Source organism: Scomber japonicus, chromosome 16, assembly GCF_027409825.1.
Source record: "Scomber japonicus isolate fScoJap1 chromosome 16, fScoJap1.pri, whole genome shotgun sequence".
NCBI classification, from domain to species: Eukaryota; Metazoa; Chordata; class Actinopteri; order Scombriformes; family Scombridae; genus Scomber; species Scomber japonicus.
The window spans coordinates 7,146,322-7,166,933 of NC_070593.1; the positions used below are offsets into that span (position 1 = coordinate 7,146,322).

Below are 20,612 nucleotides of genomic sequence, written 5' to 3' on the forward strand. Positions count from 1 at the left end.
AAGGGAAAGAGGTTATGTTCTTGTAACTAAAACCAAGCACATGCAGCGTCCAATACATGAATTAAGAACAAAGAATAATGTGTATCAGAGGTTAAAATGTCCCGGAGTGTGATAATTTATATTTAATCATGTCCTCCTCTCCTCTGTTTCCCTTCTTATCTGGATCTGAATTTACGATCTCAGCTGCTGGATGCAGATTGGACATCTTCGTATTGTAGCCAGTGGATGGATGGTGCGTGTGTGTGCGCGCGCGCGTGTATTTATGTGTGTGTGTAGAAGGGGAGGGGGTGGGGGGGTGTGATATGACTCGGCGCTAGGACCGTGGCTCTGTCAGTGCGCAAATCCCAGCAGAGAGAGAGAAAGAGAGAGAGAGAAAGAGAGAGAGGCAGCGCTCCGACAGAAGAGCCTGTTCTCGGTTTGTCTGTCTGCGCTGCGGCTCAACCCATCACCTGCGGGGAGGCTGCACCTTCTGCTGTCCATCTCTCCTCCCGCAGACGGACCTGAACCAGCCGGGCTCGCCTCCGGAGCCCTCCATATGGGCTCACCATGCGTAGGATACGGGCCAACGCCATCGCTATTCTGACCGTTGCGTGGATCCTGGGGACATTTTATTACCTGTGGCAGGACAACAAGCCCCAGTCGTCGCCGTCGTCGTCGGCGTCACAGACCCGCAGCAGGAGCCATGGACAGAAGGTGGTCCCCCCCGGTCGGCTGGAGATCCACCGGGACGACAGAACCATCCCGCTGATAGTGAGTGTGCACGGCTGTGTGGGGATAAAGAGAGTGGAAAAGGAGAGTGGCGCTGCTGCAGGAGAGTGTGTGCTGCATGTTGATGTGCATGTGTGTGTGTGTGTGTGTGTGGAAGAAACCCGGGATGATGAGGATGGAGATGTGGTGCACAGCTGAGTGCCACAGCAGGAATATATTGCTTTTGACGGATATGTATGGCTTCAAAGCGGATCCATTGTCACCCTATCCTCCCCCCTCTCCTGTTAGACACACCGTTATTCTACAGGCTGCACAGCACAGTCTGCAGCCTGCTTATAGCTCTGTTTGTCGGTGTTTTCCTGCCTGTCCGTGCCTTCCACTCTGAGCCTGAGAGAGAACCTCAAGTAGCTACCAGTAAGAGGCTTTCCATAAATCCTGTGCGTCGTGCGCAAACGCCTTGTAAACCACATTATGCTGGCCGAGACCATTCTTGGATTGCACATGTGAGGTGGAAAACACACGCTTTCAGCTCATCATTCCTCTAATCTGTTATTTAAGGCCCTATTTCAGTCAGGTCAGGTCTGTATTTGTCTGTTTTTGCCCGAGTCAGGGTGGAGTATAGTGAAAATAACCTCTGGTAAATACTCTGAGTGTATAGGTGTGGTGGTGGTCGTCAGGCTTGGCTTGCAGTAACCCCTCCAGGTTGCAACAGTGTCTGAACAATGCTGTTTATGCTGGGACTGAAGCCGGGGGCCATGCCAGCTCAGATTAGGAGAGCTGGTCTAGTTGGCTGCTGGTGTTTTCTGTTGCATGAAGTGTGAAGATGCATGACCTGTGGCTTGTGTGCTTTTAGCCCCATGCATGCACAGGGACTCTTATATCACTTACTATGTTTTTATCACTTTAAATTGAACATATTTGGGGTTTTGGACTCATGGTGAGGCAAAACAAACATTTTAAAGATATCACCTTGGGCTCTGGTAACTTATCATTTCCCCTCTATTTTCTGATTATTACTATTTTGTCACTCAAATGATTAATCTGTGAATCAACAAATGTTACAAAAATGAAAATGATAGATTCAGCCAAAGAATAAACCTTCATTTTTTTTATTATTTTAATAGTTTTATCCACCTTCCTGGCCAGACAAACAGACTCTGACAAGCAAAGATTAGTAAAAATGATGAAAACATATGACATTGTTGGGCAATAACACAAATCAGATGTTGGTGTGCAGCCCCTGACTGATTAAATGTGCGTACCTAATAGTATTTTCAGGAGATAGGAGCAGTTGAGGAAATACAACACACTGGAGCCTCTTTCACAATTTACAAGACCAATAAAATGGTGTCAGCTTTGGCTGCGGATGTGTGCCAACATGTCAGAATACTTCACTCCGGCAGCACAATCATTAAAACGCTGTTCACAGGATTTAATCATTCGACGGGGCAAATGCCAAATGGTTGGAGCTGCATGTGGCATTCACGGAGGAGGGAAAGGAGTGAGTGAAGGAAGGAAGGAGGAGGATGGAAGGAGGCAGGGAGGGAGGGATGAAGGAAGGAAGGGAGGAAGGAAGGACAGGAGGCACGGAGGGACAGGGGAGGGAAGGAAGGAGGGAAGATCGGAGTAATGAAGAAAAAATGAAAGAAAGAGAAAGTAGTAAAGTAGGACAGAAAGAAAGAAAGAAAGAAGACAGGGAGAAAGAAAGGGAGGAAGAAAGGAAGGAATGGCAGGAGGCAGGGAGGGAGACTGGAAGGAAGGAAGGAGGGAAGATCGAAGGAATGAAGAAAAAACAAAAGAAAAAAAGAAAAATAAAGAAGACAGCGGTAGGAAGTACGGAATACCAAAGGGCAGAGGAAAAAAAAAAGAAAGTAATAAGGGAGAGAGAAAGACAGGAAGGAAGGAAGGAAGGAAGGAAGGAAGGAAGGAATATTGAAGGATAGAATAAAGAAAGAAAAAAGAAAGAAAGAAAGCTGTGAGTGTGTCGATGAGATGTTTGCAAACAAATATGGAACCCATTTGAATAATCAGAGATTGTAGTAAAAAAAAAAGAAAGAAAGAAAAGAGAGAGCGATTCATTGAGGACAGCTGATGCAGACATGATTTCTTCTTCTTCTCCTTCTTCTATCGTTCTTTGAGCCGGATAGTCAAAGCACTTCTGTGATGTTTGATCAGCGCAGCGAGGTCGTTGACCTTTGTCACCAAACTGAGATCTGCTCAGTTTGTTCTGGTAATCTGACCTGAAGCTCTGAGCCTGCCAGCGCCGCACACAGGCCTGGCCTTTCTTCTCTTTCTTTCTTTCTTTCTTTACTCTCCTTCAATATTCATTCGGCCCTTCCTTCCTTTCTCCCTATCCCTTATTTCTTTCTTTCTTTCCTTCAATATTCCTTCCTTCCTTTTTCTCCGTCCCTTATTTCTTTTTCTTTTTCCTCTGTCCTTTAGTATTCCTTACTTCCTTTCTTCCTTTTTTCCTTCCTTCCTTCCTTCCCTCTTTTTATCCCTCTCTCCCTCCCTCCCTTCTTCCTTCCTTTCTTTCTTTCTTTCTTTCTTTTTTTCTTCATTTCTTCTGCCCTTCCTTCCTCCCCTTCTGTCTTTCTTTCGTTCCGTCCATTATCCCTTCCATGCTTCTTTCTCTCCTTCCTTCCTTTACTCGGTTTTTCTTTCATCTTTCTTCTATTCTTTCCTTCCTTTACAGCATCTCTTTCCTCTTTCTTTTGCTTGTCTTTTCTTTCCTTTTCTACTCCCATCTTCCTTCTTCCCTCCGTCCCTGCATCCTTCATGTCTTTACTGTATCCTTCTGTCCTTCTTTATTTATTTATTCCTCAGTTTTTCCTTCATTCTTTTCTTTTTTCCTGTCTGTTTTCCTTCTGTCAATCATTGCTTCCTTTCTCTCTTTCTCTATCATTGCTTTGATCTTAACTCCTTTTTCTTTTCTTTCTCCTTCCTCCCCTCCCTTATGTTCTTCCCCGCAATCCCTCCTTTCCCTCTCTCTTTTCTTTTCCCCTAAGCCTCTTCATTAGCAGCATTTGATTCACTAATGACATCATCTGTGAAATCTGTTCGCACTGGCTCCACTTTTTTTCCCCCTTCATTTCCTCTGTTGATGGTCTAATTTCCCAGCTACACTCTTCTGTCTCTCTCTCTCTCTCTCTCTGTCTCTCTCTCTCTCTCTCTCTCTCTCCCTCTCTCTCTCTCTCTGCTGTGAGAGCGACTGTGTTGTCAGTCTAATTCGATTTGAGCATTTACAGTAATCAACAGCGAGCCTGACCTGCACAGCTGCTGTCGTGGCCTCAGCTCCACGTTGTAAACATCTGACCACAGACGGACATCCAGCTAATCAGTTTGTCAGTTTCTATTTATCTTCAGCTTTCACTTGATGTGATATATTTTTACCCAGGAGAGATGTAACATACCGTAAAGGTGATATAACATCGAGTTTTCCTCCATTTTTAATCTACTTTCTAAATTATGTATAGTTCTCTGTTGTCTTTTTGACCAGGCAGTGAGAGCTAGGTTTGCTTTTCCTGGACTTTTAGATCATGATGTACTTTTTCTGACTAACTCAGCAACATTTTTTTTTCTTCATTTGTGACAATATAAACACTTTGCAAAAAGAACTGGGTTAAATGTGCTGTAAATCTCAAACCAGGATTTGCAACATTTTCCATTAATACACACAAATCTTGAGAGTATTAAATCTCCACCAACTCTGAACATGTTGGCTACTCTCTGACTTGCCCAAACATAATCTTTTTGGCATTTATTTAAGTCAGTTTTTAAAGATTTGTTTTAACCTTGGACATCATAAACTTTTATTTGGCAGCCTGGCTTAATGTCCATTAGTTTAATAGGAGCTGAGATGGAGGAAGTATTCATCCTTTACTTAAGGTTTTATTAGCAAAGTAGTATCAAGATAAAAGCACTCACTATTCTCCACTGTCCTTTATAGCGGCTATATTATTATATGTATGACATTATTGGATTAATTGTAATGTGGATTTTATACTTTGGGCTAAGGAGGAGCTAAGTGTAACAACTTTGAATGACATTACATATTTTAAAAAGTGAGTCTCTGTCGGTAGATGTTAGATACATGTAGTAAATAAGTCTAATAAGAGTAAACTAGCTGCTTTCCATCACAGAATATAAAAAGTGAAAAGTGATATTTATCCATGGGAATCTCAAGATCACTACAACATGTGATCGGTTCATCTCTCTATCCAAAACAAATCTGTCTGAAATTCCTAAAAACATACGTAGAAACAATTTTGAGACAAAAAACAAAACACAAATACAAAAATCTGCTACATAAATGATGATTCATACTTTGGATTTCTCTCTAATATTTGTTGTTCATTGTAAAATAATGTGATGTTGTAGCGCTGTACACTTTAATAAAAGAGTCAGATAAAAGAAAATATTCAACTGAACTGCTCAAAACTCATAAATATGCAACCTGTGATGAGGAGTCAAGGATGGAGCGTTTCTTACTTTAAGGGATCACAAGCAAAAATGGTTTGAAGAGAGATTCCTAAACAGACTTACATTAAGTTTTAAACTGTTGATCTGAGATATGAGGGGTGTTCTTCATTCATGTATGATTTAACTCTAAAATAATACAACAAATGCACAATGGGAGACATTTCGGCAGTATTACATAGTGGGAGTGGAAACATGCATGAGGTACAGATGGCTGCCTTGTTCTGTCTGACTCCAGCTGCATGTACACACCTGCTGACAAAAGGCAGAAAAGATTATATTCAGGATGACAAACAACAGTTAAATGAGGTTTTGATAAGAATCCTATAAGGTCTGACCTCTTTTATGGCTCGGTATTTCTTTGTTTTGTGTAATATAATATCTATATGGTATCTATAGGAATCCTTGTTAGCTGTTACTGTAGTTTGCCACAATAAAAGAGAAGTTAAAAATCAGCTAATGAAAGTGTCACACCATAAAGACACGAGTCACATGACATATGAAAAGCAGATAATGTGCAAATTAGCCAAGTCAAACAAGTTTATCTATAGAGCGGCTTCTCGTACAGCAGCAATGCAAAGTGCTGCACAGAGGGATGAGACTGTAAAATTCAAGCTGGCAGAAAACAGAGAAAATATTTAAGACTCTTCTCTTTTAAATAAAAGTGAAACATGAGTTTATTTATTTTTCATGAATGGTTAAATCATATCAATGAATAAAGTCATGCTTTAAAACACAAAACAGCATATTTTATATTATTTTAACATTCAAATTTAGGGATATAAAAAAGAGAAAAGTAAGTGGCATGTTTAAATAATACATAGTAAATAAATAATACATCTTGTGTTTACTTTAAACACAAATTATGTAGTTTAACAATTTGATTGATAAATTTAAATGTGCCATACGCTTCCTCCTTGCCTCCCTGTTGGCCATGCTTTGGGGTGAGGCTCTACTACAGTCCACTTTAGATGATCTGCAATGCTATGATTGGCTTATAGACATTTAATCAAATACGTTTTCTCCTTTGGGTAGAGTCTGATGACATGAATCATAGATCTAGACCTCCTAGAGAAGTTATATCCATTGGAATAGTTGGCGGATATGAACAGATGAACACAGACAGTGAAGGTGCAAATGTCTAATGAGATGACATGCTGTTTCATACTTAAGAAGAATAAGCTCTGGAAATGAACATCTATTGCAGGCAAATTAGCAAAAATATGTTTTTAGGGTAAATGACTAATTAATTGGAATGACGAAAGGAGAAAAAAGTAGGTTCTTGCCTGGCTGACATGTAGACACTCAAACCAACGACGTCATCGCTACATGATCCGATATTCTTTGTGTTCTTTGTGGGACATCGTCTGTCTTTACAGACTGAGAGCCGCAAAAAGCGTTTCATCTCCAGCCAATCAGGCAGATTTGACTTGTATGTGATTTGTTGAGCCTTTTAACTCGACTTGAAAGCGCCAGCAGACGTTGTTCATCCTCCAGATGAGCTTCATATTTAATTCAGTGTACCGAGCAGTGAAGAGCCTTCTGTTATTTTTGTCTTATTATCCTCAGAGTACCATTTTTTTTTTGGGGAGCTTTTAATAATTAGTCATGATGATACTCATGGATCATCAAGGGTTATAAGATACAGGATTCTGGAAAGAGGTCAGAAATACTAATAAGGATTAAACCCCTTTACCGTCATGCTTTGGTGGTCTGTGTGGCTCAGATTAAATTTAGGGCCTGGTGGAACCATTACGACTCGTTTAATTGAGTTGACTGTTGATGATATGAAGCTGAAAGACATGAGGAATGTATCATATCACAGCTGAATGTCTAAAATATGCTCCTCAAACACTTCAGGTCCTCTCTTTGCTACTTGTTTTAACGTTGTTGTTTTATAGTTAATAGAAGTGGAAGTGTTGTTTGCTCCTGTCAGAAGAGATTAAACAGGTGCAATTAATATAGTAGGTAAATAAAGGTCTATATGAAGCTCTGATTGACAGACTAGAAGTGTTTAACCTCACAAGTGATCAATTTCAAATTTCTGGCTATCATAGTCAAACTTCTACTTGAAAAAGTCATAAAATCAGTGTCAGATTTGTTATATAGAAATTTAACCTTAAGAATGTTGCATTATGGGTAGTTTTGTAGTTATGTCATTGCTAGGGAAGCTATAGTTTCTACCTTTTACTGTATATCAGCTTACCGTTTGTTAACCTACATGCTGTTCTCATCCCCACAGCAGGATTTATAAGCTCAAACTGAGAGTGTAAATTTGTGTTAATTGCCCCAAAAGTGTCTGATGAGTTCAGGTTGAGAAGGCAGAAACTAACAAATGTGCAAGGCTGTGTTTTCATATGTTGAATGTTGTATGAAAAACAGTAGTTTCCTGGCTGTAACTCCACTTCTATGAGTATGTGATACGGGTGCTTCATGGATGTCGGAGTCTCACCCTTCTCACCGCAGAAATAGACAGTTGTTTTTATTGTACCAGTACACTGACTATATATATAACTTTACAGGAGCTGCTAATCTTTCTTGTGTGGCATCATTCGAAGCTAGAGTCTGCACAGTAGAGTTGATGGAGGTTCATCATCAAATAACTAATTAAAAACAATAAAACTTATCAGAAAAATGGGCCCTTGGATAAACATCAGCATGATAAGAACTATCTATAATGACAGAAAGAGATTTTTGGCTCATGTCCCATCTGCTAACATGGAGGGGGGGGGGTAGGGTTTATGAACTGTGCCGCAGCTACACACCAGGGGGGCAATTGAAATATTTTGGCTTCCCTTTCGCGGTCTATATTTATATACAGTCCTGCAGTGTTCACATTATTCCAAGATGGTCCCATTTCTAGCATTTGGTGTGTTGCATATCTGTGGCGGCTTGTGAATACAAACAATACAATGATTATCTCCATTTAAATGAGCTGAATTGACTCTATTAGTGTTAATGTGCCAGCGATAGTGGCTTTGTACAGTAGTTATTTGTTTGTTTTGCACTTTGCCAAATGGAATAGATCATAGTTGTCAGATTTCTCTCCCCGACAGGAACCTTTATTTCCACTCGGCTGCTCGTAATTACAACCTGAACAAGATGTGAACGAGCCATTAATTAAAAAACCACGGTCTGTGAAGGTAACACAGCGATATCAGCGTTAGTTGTGCATTGCAGACAATCCTTGAAACTTTCAGGGTCACACTGCTCCTCAGAAAAGCCTGAAAATTAGGTCACTCTCACCTGGACTTGGACCTGGTGCAGAGAAGAGCTTTTTCTAAAATCCTGTAACTACAGCACACCGACCTTTAATAAATCCTCATCCTTTCTCTCCTCTCCCTCCATTCTTCTATCTGTCCATTCTGCTTGTTGCTTCCCTTTGACGAGGGCTGCTCTCATCTGTCTTTATGTATTCATGGGCTGTTTCACCCTCCCAGGGTGCCAGTGAGTGTGAAAGCTCCTTGTGGAGAAAATACATTCATTACTGAGGATTTATAGACTGTGTATTTTGATTTGATGAGTGCCCAGCCTATTTTGCCCCATTAGCACTACACACTGACCTGAATAAGAAAAAGAGCATTTGCATTTTAATCATTTTGGCTGACAGTTCGCTGCACTTTAAACTGAGCGCAACAGAAAAACCAAGCTTTAAATCTTAGACCACCAGTGTTGCAGTTTTCATTGCAGACTTAACCTTGAATATAGAGGTGGAACAGTTAGTTGATTGGTTGATTAACAGAAACTTTATTAAATCAGAGACAGTTCTAATCATTTTTTGACCATTTAAATTGTTCCTCCTTGCTTGTGCTTGTTTCTCAAATGTGATAGTTTCTAAGGTTTATATTATACATTGAATATCTTTGTTGAGTTCATTCTTGACCTTTAAAAATGTGTTTGAGGAGCACCTTGGTTGCTGAGAGGTTAATGCCACATAAAGTCAGCATCCCTGGTTCAATTCTGGCCCTTTGCTGCAGGTCATTGCCCCCTCACTCTCTCTCTCTCTCTCTCCTAATTTCCTGTCGGCCTCTGTGCCACCCACTGTAAAATAAAGGCAAAAAAGCTCTAAAAATAAATGTGGTTGTGATAAAAGGATGGAGTATGCTCAGTTGAATTTTGTTTGGTTTTAGACAAACCATCAAAAACCATCATCAGGATACCACTTTGGGCTTTTTTCTCTCTATTGTTTCTTTACTACAAGTTAAACTAAACAATTTATCTTTAAAAAAATGAATCAAGCCACTAATCAAGAATCAAGAATGAAAATAACAAATACATTTAATCAATTGAATTTATACCACACTTTTAGTTCATAGTAAAACTCAAAGTGCTGCAGTCTTAGAACACATAACATAAAGAAAATATCAATAAGAGTTAATATTATGAATTGAGTCTGGGGTCCGTGCTGCCTTCAGACATTTAGGAAAGCTGTTCCACAAACGCAGTGCAGCAGAGCAGAAGGCTCGATCCCCCACGATGAGAGAGATTACAGGAAATGAGAGAGAAGAGAGGTGACATAGATCCCTAACCAGACGAGAAGTCCTCAACGTGCTCAGAAATATGTACATTTTAACATCTGCATCTCCATGACAACTAGACAAACTGCATTTGCTGAGGATGGAGATTTGACTGAAGGATCCAGGTCAGCAACACAGACCTTGTAGTTGTATCTTAGGTACTGTTTCCAACTGTTCCAAGGTCAAGAATAAACTTTGATTTCTGGTATAAGTATATAAATATAAACCTTAGTTGCAGCGAACATACAGCACATCACTTTTGACTATCATTAAAAAAATCTCTTTCCTTTTCAGCCAGAGTACAGTAGTAGTTTTAGTGTTTTAAACCTTGAGAAAAGACATCTGACCTGCAGACTCATGAAATCCCTTCAAATCCAACAGTGGAGTTTAAAAAATGATCTACAGCCTGTTTTATTAAGACAGACAATAAAAGACAACATACCAAAGCCTCCCATTATGAGGATGTTACATGTGTTGTCCAGGTGTTTCTCAGTAATAGTATTGACACCAAAAACAACCCAAGCTGCTGTGTTTGGCTCTCTGTGTGTTTATAGAGAGAGGATTTGTGTGTAATTTAAATCCACACAACATTTTTATACTTAAACTGACTTTTTAAAATATCATCAGTCTTGTTCCCAGCCCTTCTGACTGATATGATCGTTGTGTCCTCTACAGGTGACCCAGCCCCCTCGGGTGGAGCAGCAGGGTCAGCTGTTGGGCGGCTTCGATGAGAAGGCCTACCTGGCAGGGAAGCAGCTGAAACCGGGCGACGACCCGTACAGAGAACACGCCTTCAACCTGCAGGAGAGCGACCGGCTGGGCAGCGAGCGAGCCATCAGAGACACCCGACACTACAGGTGAGGAGAGCTCACGTCTAAGCCCAGGTGCTGTCTGTCTGCGTTGATCTGCACAAGAAGATCAAGGACTAATCTTACTTAAGCTGCACATGGATTCAGTGTTGTGAAGAAAAATCCGTCTTATACACTTACAGGCAGTGTGAGGGTCAACTAAGATGATTGTATCCGAAGTGGTTTCCCTCACCTGAACATCCTGACTGCTGAGTTCAGTCCAGACTTAATCGCTCAGACAGAGGGGGTAGACAAAATAATATAAACACTTCATTTGAGACCAAGATATAGACACTAAGTGGCTCATTTTGAAGAATCTAACCCTAAACTGTGAATGAAGGAAATGAATGAAATCCCACAGCAATAACTGAACGTTTATGATATTCCTACATGTGTTACTTTAAACAATATATATGTATATTTTTTTTAGCTTTAACTGAAAAAGAAAAAAAAAACTTAACAAGGTCCAACTATCTCATTGTTTCCAAGCAAGACCTTCAACCACATCTTGAAGCCTTGTGTTGAGTTTTTTTTTTTTTTTTTTTTTTGGTCAAGCTGCAGCTGCAAAGATGAAGAATAAACCTTCAATTCAAACATTTTATGACTCAATACCTTAAAAAAAGGTTTTAATTAAAAAACCCATCCTGATAAAGATCTAGAGTATACAGAGCTATATCAAGAACTCATTGAAGACCTTTTGTACTCAGTGTACAATGCAGTATGTCCATCTTGTCCTGGTTGTTTATAGTTTCAGCTTGTTCTTCTCGATGTTGATGCAGTTTTTTCGGTATTTGGAGATTTTCTAAACTGTCCCTCTCTCCCACTTGTAAAACGATTTGTTTGCTTTCAAAAACCCACATGTGAAAGATTGCAATGCCTCTTCTATGTCTGGTAAATGCTGTTAAGGTTTAACAACAGGAACGGACATAAGGGATTCATAAACAGAACAGAGTAGTAGGCAAAGGTACAAATGAAGCTAAAGCAGTGTTTTCTCTTGTCATTTTCACAATAATTGTACTTTTCTAAAAGCAGAAATAAAATTTGAAGGAATAAACCTGATATAAAATAATAGAAAAGGACAAAGGTCTCATGAAGTTTAACCTAATAATAATGTCACCTCAACATCCTAAATTTGTTTCAACAAAGTGTTTATAGTGTGTAATTATTCTGTGCTAAAGGAACATAAAATGGTTTTTAATAATAGAATCAGTGGTCTGTGATAATTCATCTTCATGTCTTCTGACCTGGACTTGAAGCCCCCGGCAACAGGTAAGGCATAAAACGAACTGGGTCAGAAATCTGTGCAACTGTTGCCTGGCAACCGGATATTTCCATTTCTCTACGGCAACAATGCTGAGGTGACTCTGCAGGGCACCGGTGTTAATGACAGCTGCCCAAATTGCTGCCCAGTGTGTGTGTGTGTGTGTGTGTGTGTGTGTGTGTGTGTGTGTGTGTGTGACCCTGCAGTGACTCTGAATATTTCTATCACCAGGTGTCAGAAAGTGTGGAGTTATTTAACATATGCATGAGTTAAACTGCTCATTCTCAGCGCTGTAATGTACTTCCTCTGCAGGTGTGCATCGCTGAATTATGACACCGAACTTCCTTCTACGAGTATCATCATCACTTTCCACAATGAGGCTCGCTCTACTCTCCTGCGAACCATAAAAAGGTAATGAGGTCACACACAAATTACCTGATGAGACAGGAACAATGTCATTTACGTCTTCTTTTGTGCGTGTGTGTGTGGTCTGCTCTCAATCCTTTCTACTTCTCTGACAGTGTCCTGATGAGGAGTCCTCCAGCTCTGATTCAAGAACTAATCCTCATAGATGACTTCAGCTCTGACCGTGAGTTTCTGTTTTTTAACTGTTGCTATAGACGCTGAGTTTAATGCGTGACATTGCGGTCATGTACTCTGTAATTAAGAGCAATTTAAATAAATGAAGGTCTTAACAACCGGAGCAAGGGTTTTATATTCTATAATAAGACACAAATTACAGATGTGGTGGCTTGGTTCAGATCATTTACTTTTTTTTGTTAGAAGAATTAAATCACAGAAAATTAAATAAGGGATATTAATGTATCCATGGCAGTGTGAAGAAAGCTTTTAAAAAGACTATTAAAAAGGTGCAAATTGCAGTGCTAATGCAGAACAGTTCAAGGGGACATGACATGCTTTTTGTGATTTCCTGTTACTGTTATAATGTTGGATGTCAATGTGAAACATGGTCAAAGCTCCAATACTTGAGGCGGACCTTTATAGAAATGCTCCCACTTCTCTGAATGTAATGTTTTTCTTCTTACTCGTGATGATATCAGATTGTTTACATGTACAAGGATCATTGCTAAGGTTGCAAAAACGGCCTGTTTCATACAGAGGCTGAACTGAGGGGCTGCATAAAGAGCCAATATAAGATAAATGAGCTTTTTTTTAAACTGTAAATCATGCAAAGATATTCCAATAGAGCTCCAGAGTAAAACTATAGACCTAGAAATGTGCTCGACACGTACCCTTTAAATGAGTATCTTAAATGCTTCATAATTTGCTGGGTCAAAGGCACCATCTTATCTGTTGTCTGTATGATATGATACAGTTAAAATGGTCTATAAAAAGTTGCCAAATTTTGTAAAATTTCTCTGCTTGTTTTTTTCAGAGAGAATTCAATTTTCTGTAGTTCCAAGTGTTTCATTACATCCTTCATTAGATTTGAGTGTCTTGGCGCAGTTCTGTGTTTCAAATTGAGTAAGACCAATCTTTGTGCCAGTTGGCTGACAAATGATGACTTATTATGTTCCACACTGGACTTTTTTTTCCATGTTAGAGCCTCTAATTCCCACAACCACCATCAAGGGATCAATAAGTCAATGCAAAATTCTTGATAGGGTCTGAAAAGTATTGCTCCAATAATTTGATTTGGTATCACACGAAGGATCTAATTCTGTAAATATCGTTATTGAGCTTTTTGTTTAGACCAATGTAAACACTGTATTATGTTGAATTGCTGCAGCTCGTGTCTTGCTACACACTGGAGAGCTATGAATGTGTTCCAGGGCCGCCAGCCACCGCTCCTCTGCAATCTCTCTATCTAGGTCGTCTTGCCAGGCTGATGTCAAATGTTGCACAGTTGTTGAACATGTCAAGTTGATAAACTTTTTTTTTTTTAATTCAATGAGCTTTATTGGCATGAATGTCAGATGAACAAAATTTCCAAAGTGTCAAGGGTAATATAATTCATTGAGAAAATAAGATCAGTGAGTAAATAAATAAAGAATAAGAAAATGGTAGAAAATGTGTAAAGGATAATACAATCAAATAAATAACAATATGACTTTTTTTAAAATCAATTTAGTTATATCATATTTGATCAACTTCCTTTATTGTAAGGATCTCATGAAAGTATCAAGTCCATTGAAGACTGGTTTGAAGTAACAGGATATTATGGATATTATGCTAAATACCTGCTCAAATAAATATATCTACAAGCTATGAATTCCTTTACAAAAACCAAATATCAGATATTGTATTGTTAAACTTAGCTGGAGTCATAAGATCACACGAGAATTCATTTTGTCACGCTTCAAGTTATCCACCGGTGGTTCAGACTAATCAGCATTGCGGATCCAGCTGCCTCGCAAGTTAACTCGGTGATAGATGGTGATAGACAGATGGTTCATCCATTTACCTGTCAGGTATTTTTGAAAGTGGCTGCCCTTTTTCAAACTGTTTCCCTGGACAGCTCAGATGGTTCTGTGTAACAAACCATCTGGTGTGTCAGGTTAATGTTAAATGAGGGTGCAAAAGAATGATTTTCAATGAGAGAAGCATCCTGCCATCTATAACATTTTCAGACCTCAGACCAAATCTTGAGTATATGAGAAACTACTGGACTCTCTAATGATTCAGTGCGTACAGTGGGCAGAGCTGAGAATAGCAAAGCTGAAAGAGAAAGAGTGGGAGCAACATGCCCTTTCTATGTTTAGCCATAATGGAGGTTGTTTTTGGAGGCTGTAGAGTAGACCATCATCCTTACAGTACTCGACCAGTAATAAAGATCTGCAAATGTTTTAGTGACATTAACTCCTAAGTATTTAAATTGGGCTTGAACTTTAAAAGGCAAAGTTTCAAAAGATTGTTGATGAGCCAGAATATTAATTGTGAACAATATGCTTTTACTTATATTGAGCTCATATCCTTATAGTCGTCCAAATGTACTTAAGACAGAAATTACCACATGGACTGACTTAGAGGGGCTGGAAATATATAATAATGCAGGATATTTTTTATATTACTGACCAGGACTATGATTTTATAATTACTCCCCTTTGTCAGCATTAGGCGGAAGAATCATGAGCTCATGCTTTACGCTCTCTGTAATCACCACCACATGAATCTTCTTCTGCAAACAGCACAGCGACCTACATTCACTGTGTACTCAGCCTCTCACACACACACACACACAAAGACACACTCAGAGGTGTCAGAGCTGGCCAGACATCTAAACAGAAGTGTCTCAGTGCAGAAGCAGCAGGAGCCCTATTAGCTCACTAGAGCCTCGTTTATTCTCCACCGCTGCTGCCAGTTTACCTGAACCACGGCGCACTGGCAGATCCAACAGGGTTTCAAAACAGTCTCGTAATTGTCTGTCTCTGCTCAGGTGTCTCAGCAAGATGCTTAACCTCCCCCGATTTAGGAATTAAATATCAAATATTAGTTATCATGTGAAACCGAGCATTATAGGGCTACTTAATCTGCAACTATTATGATAATCAAATAATAATTCTTCTTATTTTTTAAAGGGGACATACTTTTCATGATTTTCTATATTGTTTTGATGTCAGATAGTTAAACATGGTCAAAATTTCAAAACGGGAGGTAAAAATGGTCCCTAAAATTCAAAACTTATAGCTTCAGCCTGCTTCACTCCATTATCAAAGTTAACTCTATTCTCCATGACCACGAACAGCCACTGTAGCCTCTAATGCTAAGGTTGTTAATGTTTTACACTTTCATTGGATGTGATTCAGACTCGTGCATGTACTGATGTAATCGCAAAGTTTCCATTTCGAGTAAGAAAACAAATGTGAAATCACACGTCAGAACAGAGAGGACTCATTAGGAGATGGGCCTTAAAGAGACAGGAGTGGCCAGTTTCAGACAGAGGCTGAACAGAGGGGCGGCATAAAAGACCAGTATAAGATAAATCAGGAACTTTTTGAATTGTAAGTCATGCAGAGATATTCAAGTAAAGCCCACAAATACAAATATGTATCCTCAAATATGCCCATCATATATTTGTGGGATGAGGCTTCTCACATGGAAGGCTTTGAAGGTTTTTATGTCAAACATGATGATAAACTGAATATCCCACCCCATTTGCGGTGGTTGATTGGATAATTAAAGACCTCTTAAAATGTTAACATGGGCTTTAAAAAATCTTAACTAGTAATGTTCACAATTTTTTTGACATTTTACAGACAAAGCAATTAATTGGTTTGTCTACATGTATCCCACAGATCAATTGCCGCTCTAATTCTCTGCAGAATGTGGTTACAGTTTGTGGCCTTTAGTTTTGACTCAGTCTGACTGTGCAGCAATAAACGCTCCTCTAGCCAACTCTTCCGTTTCCTCCAGCTCTTCTCTGCGGTGTCCCTGTGTTGCCTCTTTCTAACGCTGAGTTTAATTAAACATCTCAACAAGCCCTACCAAGAAAGGGAAATAAAACGGCTGTTGAGTTGAAGTTTGAAGGCAGGAGGTTAATCACAAATCACATATTGCCACATGACGTTAAACACAAACACACACACACACACAGTGCTGCGTACTTCAGTTCAGCTAAATTAAACACGTTGCAAAACGTATCTCCAACAGCATTACCATTGCCCCCATCAGAATGGTAACTGTGATGTCTTTGGGCTTATTATGTTCAGTTCATCAATTAGACATAGACCAAACCTGAAACAACCTCAGTTACCACCCTGATTAAGGAAAAAGACCTGAAATAATTTGGGTAATAAAGCATGGCATACTGGAGAAGATGAATGTTTAAATGAATACGAACCTCCACACTGCCAGAAGTAGACAAATATTACTTTTACTCAATTATATTCTTTAACCCTCCTGTTGTCCTCGAGTCAATGAAGGAAAGGAGGAAGGAAGGGAGGAAGAAGGAAGGAAAGGAGGGAGGGAGGGAGGAAAGAGGGAAGGAAGGAAGGAAGGAAGGAAGGAAGGAAGGAAGGGAGGAAGAAGGAAGGAGGGAGGTAGGGAGGAAAGATGGAAGGAAAGGAGGGAGGAAGGCAGGTGGAAGGAAAGGAGGAAGGAAGGGAGGAAGAAGGAAGGAAAGGACAGAGGAAGGCAGGAGGGAGGGAAGAAAGAGGGAAGGAGGGAGGGACGGAAGGAAGGAAGGAAGGAAGGAAGGAAGGAAGGAAGGAAGGAAGGAAGGAAGGAAAGTTAATTATATTATTATATTAATTATATTCTTTAAAAATGTTTTTTCAGAGTGGCTGGTTTTTAAATCATTTAGCATCCTGATGCAGGACTGTGAGAGCAGCCACACTTATGTCTTTAACAGCTTTTAATAGCTTAAGTCCTCTTCTGTGTTCAAGCTAAAAAAAATCAATTTAAAAGTACTAGGGTTTAGGTTAGGATTGGAAAAAGGGTCAGTTCAACCAAATTATAGAGGTTGTTGTTATAGTCAACATATTGATGTTTTTTTCAAATATGTTGTTTCATTTTCAAATAGCTAGCAACAACAATAAATTACAACAACAACGAGTCATAGTATTCACAAATGTTTAATTTAGATTATTCACAAGGTTAAGTTTGTCCACACTGCAGGTGAAGGTTCAGTCAGTCAGCTGAGGCAGTGACAGTGTGAGCTGATTGGTGCGTTGATGTGAGCTGGCAGGCAGACGGCTGGAGGTGGAGCTGGTGGTGCAACCGGGGGGGAGAGATCATCCAGCTTGAGCCTAATCCTGTTAAGGCTTGCCTTAATCATAAGGACACTGTCCTCAATCAAGGACAGTGATCTTTAATGTGAGTCCAGACGACAGCATGTGACTCCAATAGACAAAAATACACTCCAGTTAACACATGTGTCACTGTGGCGCTGTTTTTGTTTGTATACAAGGAGTTAATGCAGTTTAATTGGTTGAATTAACGGAAAATCATACAGGGTGTGTCCTGAAATTCATTTATAAAATCCACATTTTAGATCCCTACTGCTAATATTTGATTTGGAATAATTGCAAAATAAATATTCATATTGAGTTATTGAAGAAGTTGTTTTTTAGTGAGTGTTGCTCTTACATATTGATTTATAGGACAACATTTTTTTCTGAGTAAACATGGATAGAAGTAGTGCATAGTATGTGGCTGCATGCATGTATGTTTATGCACAAACACACACACACATATACACACAATCTGGCTAAAAGTATTCAACATCTGCTCAGTGGGTTTGATCTATGACTTTCTGCTCCTCTGTCCTGAGTTAAAGCCCCCTCCTCTTCAAACACACACACACACACACACACACACACACACACACACACACACACACACACACACACACACACACACACACACACCCCAGCTGTCCCCTCTGTATGAGTGCCATTAAAACACTAATACATTGCCACTCATTCACACACACACATTCCCTGTGATGTGACAGCTTAAAACTAAGCAAACAGGTTTGTACACACGGCAAATTTAATCAAGGAGGATTACAACTTGTCATGCTTGTTTCTGTCAGTATAAAGTCTGTGTCGCTGTTGACAGGGGGTCCGCTTGACCTACCCACAATCCCTCAGCAAGATCCTACTCACTCTCTACTTTAATGCTAATCCTCTGAAGGGTGTGTGTGTGTGTGTGTGTGTGTATTTGTGTACCTGTGTTTGCATGTTGTTTGTAATAATGTCCGTCCATACGCATCAACAGACGGTCTGAGCCAGATTTTTGCTCAATTAGAAAAAGGGAGTGGATGATGGGAATGGGCTGCTCGCTGGATTTGTTTATGGAAAAAGGATTTTAAAACATAATTATCCAGTGAAATGTATCTCTTTTGTTCGAGCACTCAGTCCATTTGAGCTGTGTGCTTTTCTTGTGTTTATATGTTTCTGAATATTTATGCGGGACTTTGATGGAGCGCTGATGGATGTTGTGTTTGAATGTGATAGGTTATATTATACTTTAGTCTATGTGTCTCTATCAGTACACACAATGGATTGTTTACTGAGGGTGTGTATCTGTAATGTTCTTATCTGACTGTATATATGTGTGTTTAAGTGCACTAAATCCATTTAAGTGTGGCAGTGTGATGTGTGTGAGTGACAGGCTGTGAGATGAGGCAATGAAAAAGGCATGTTTTTTCTCAGTGTGTGTTCTGCTTCCACCATAACATCCCATCTCCTCTGCTCTCCTCCTCCAGCTGAGGACTGCCAGCTGCTCTCTCAGATCCCCAAAGTGCGATGCCTGAGGAACGGCAGGAGAGAGGGTAAGTGTGTGTGTGTGTGTGTGTGTGTGTGTCGGGGGGGGGGACTGTGGGGAAGGTGCAGAGGAAGCAAAGTGGCTTAATGGAAAGGATACCAGGCTTAAAGATGCTGCATGTACCCAGAATTTAAAGCATAGCTGTGTCACATGGCATTTTAAATAAAGAAAAAAAAATAAAGGATACGGCCGAGGATTCCAACAAATCTCATGTTCAGAGCCAAACCAACGAATGAACTCATCCTATTCATAAGTAGTGTGTGTATATCCAAAGTCTGATATATCTTATTCCTCTGTACCATAGACCTCTGCTGTTATCTAAAAACTATTAGGAATACATGAATGAGCCACTCTTACTTACATGTTCTTTCACCACAAAGATTATTGTAGTTTGTTTAGAAATGGCTCCAACAAAACAATTATTCCAGTCTCCGGAGGGTAGTTTCATATAAGTACTAGCTTGTGGTGCTTCATATCACAGCATCTTGACTTTTTCTCAAAGAACTTTGTTACACAATCTAGCGGTTGTGATATGAAGCCTTACACAGAACTACTCTCTGGGGACTGAAAACTTCATCGCTGTTTTTCATCATTGAAGCTTCTTTTAAACAAAGATGAAGGAAAGTCACTCAGTGGAACGGTGTGACTCATCATGGACATGTTTTTTTAATCGTTTTTGGACAGCACAGAGGAATAAGATATATTAGACATTGGATACAATCACATCATCCTTTTAAGTAGGATAAAGTTATCGCTGGTTTGGATCGCACAGGAAATTAGTTGATGACAATAGAAATATAGAAAATCGCCAGCCTTTTTCCATTAAAACAAAATAAGACATGTCAGATTTATTTGCACAGCAGCTTTTACATACAGAGACAATTCAATCTGCTTTACATGACAAAGAAAAGTCAAAGAAAACAAAAGAAACTGACAAGAAATGCTACAATGCAGCAGCAGAGAGTTGCTCCAAATTGAACCAATGAAACTGTGCTGTAACCAAAGCTGCAGCTAACAATTAGTCTCATGATTAATTACTTTTTCCATTCATCCGTTAATTATTAAGTCCATGAAATGTGAAAAAATAGCAGAAAATACCCATCTCAATTTCTAAGAGTCAATTCCAATGATGTAAAACAGAGAAAAGCAGCAAATTATCATATTTTAGAAGCCAAAGAAAAGAGTTTTTCTTTCTTCTTTGGTTTGATTAATGATTTTAATTGACTTAATCAATCAAAAGCAAATTTTATAATCTGTCAGCCAATTAACTGACTAATCATTTCAGCAGTTCTGGTAATATAAACATCACTTAGCCAAATTGTGCATAATGTATTACAGCTTTAATCAATACAAAAAAAACAATGGCACACAGAAATAGATAGTATACATATTCCAAGAGAATACATAGAATCCAACAAACAGATTTCTATCAAGCATAGCGTCCATAAGGTACATGTGGATTTGTCACTTCCTGTTTGCAGGTAGTCACACCTGACAGAAGAAATTCATTTGGACAAACAGTCAACTCTGCATTCTCTGTGGCATTTGACTCTTTGTTATAGAGATATC

General features: G+C 39.4%; 1 protein-coding gene across 1 annotated transcript in view; it reads left to right on the top strand.

Annotated features, from left to right (window-relative positions):
* Window positions 1-355: 355 nt before the first annotated feature.
* Window positions 356-20,612, top strand: part of galnt16 (UDP-N-acetyl-alpha-D-galactosamine:polypeptide N-acetylgalactosaminyltransferase 16) — a 42,066-nt gene continuing 21,809 nt past the window's right edge. Inside the window, exons 1-5 of the mRNA XM_053335268.1 lie at window positions 356-750; window positions 10,380-10,561; window positions 12,126-12,224; window positions 12,335-12,402; window positions 18,985-19,050. Of these exons, the coding sequence (XP_053191243.1) occupies window positions 547-750; window positions 10,380-10,561; window positions 12,126-12,224; window positions 12,335-12,402; window positions 18,985-19,050 (619 nt within the window). The 5' untranslated portion in view covers window positions 356-546. The remainder of the gene's footprint in view (window positions 751-10,379; window positions 10,562-12,125; window positions 12,225-12,334; window positions 12,403-18,984; window positions 19,051-20,612) is intronic.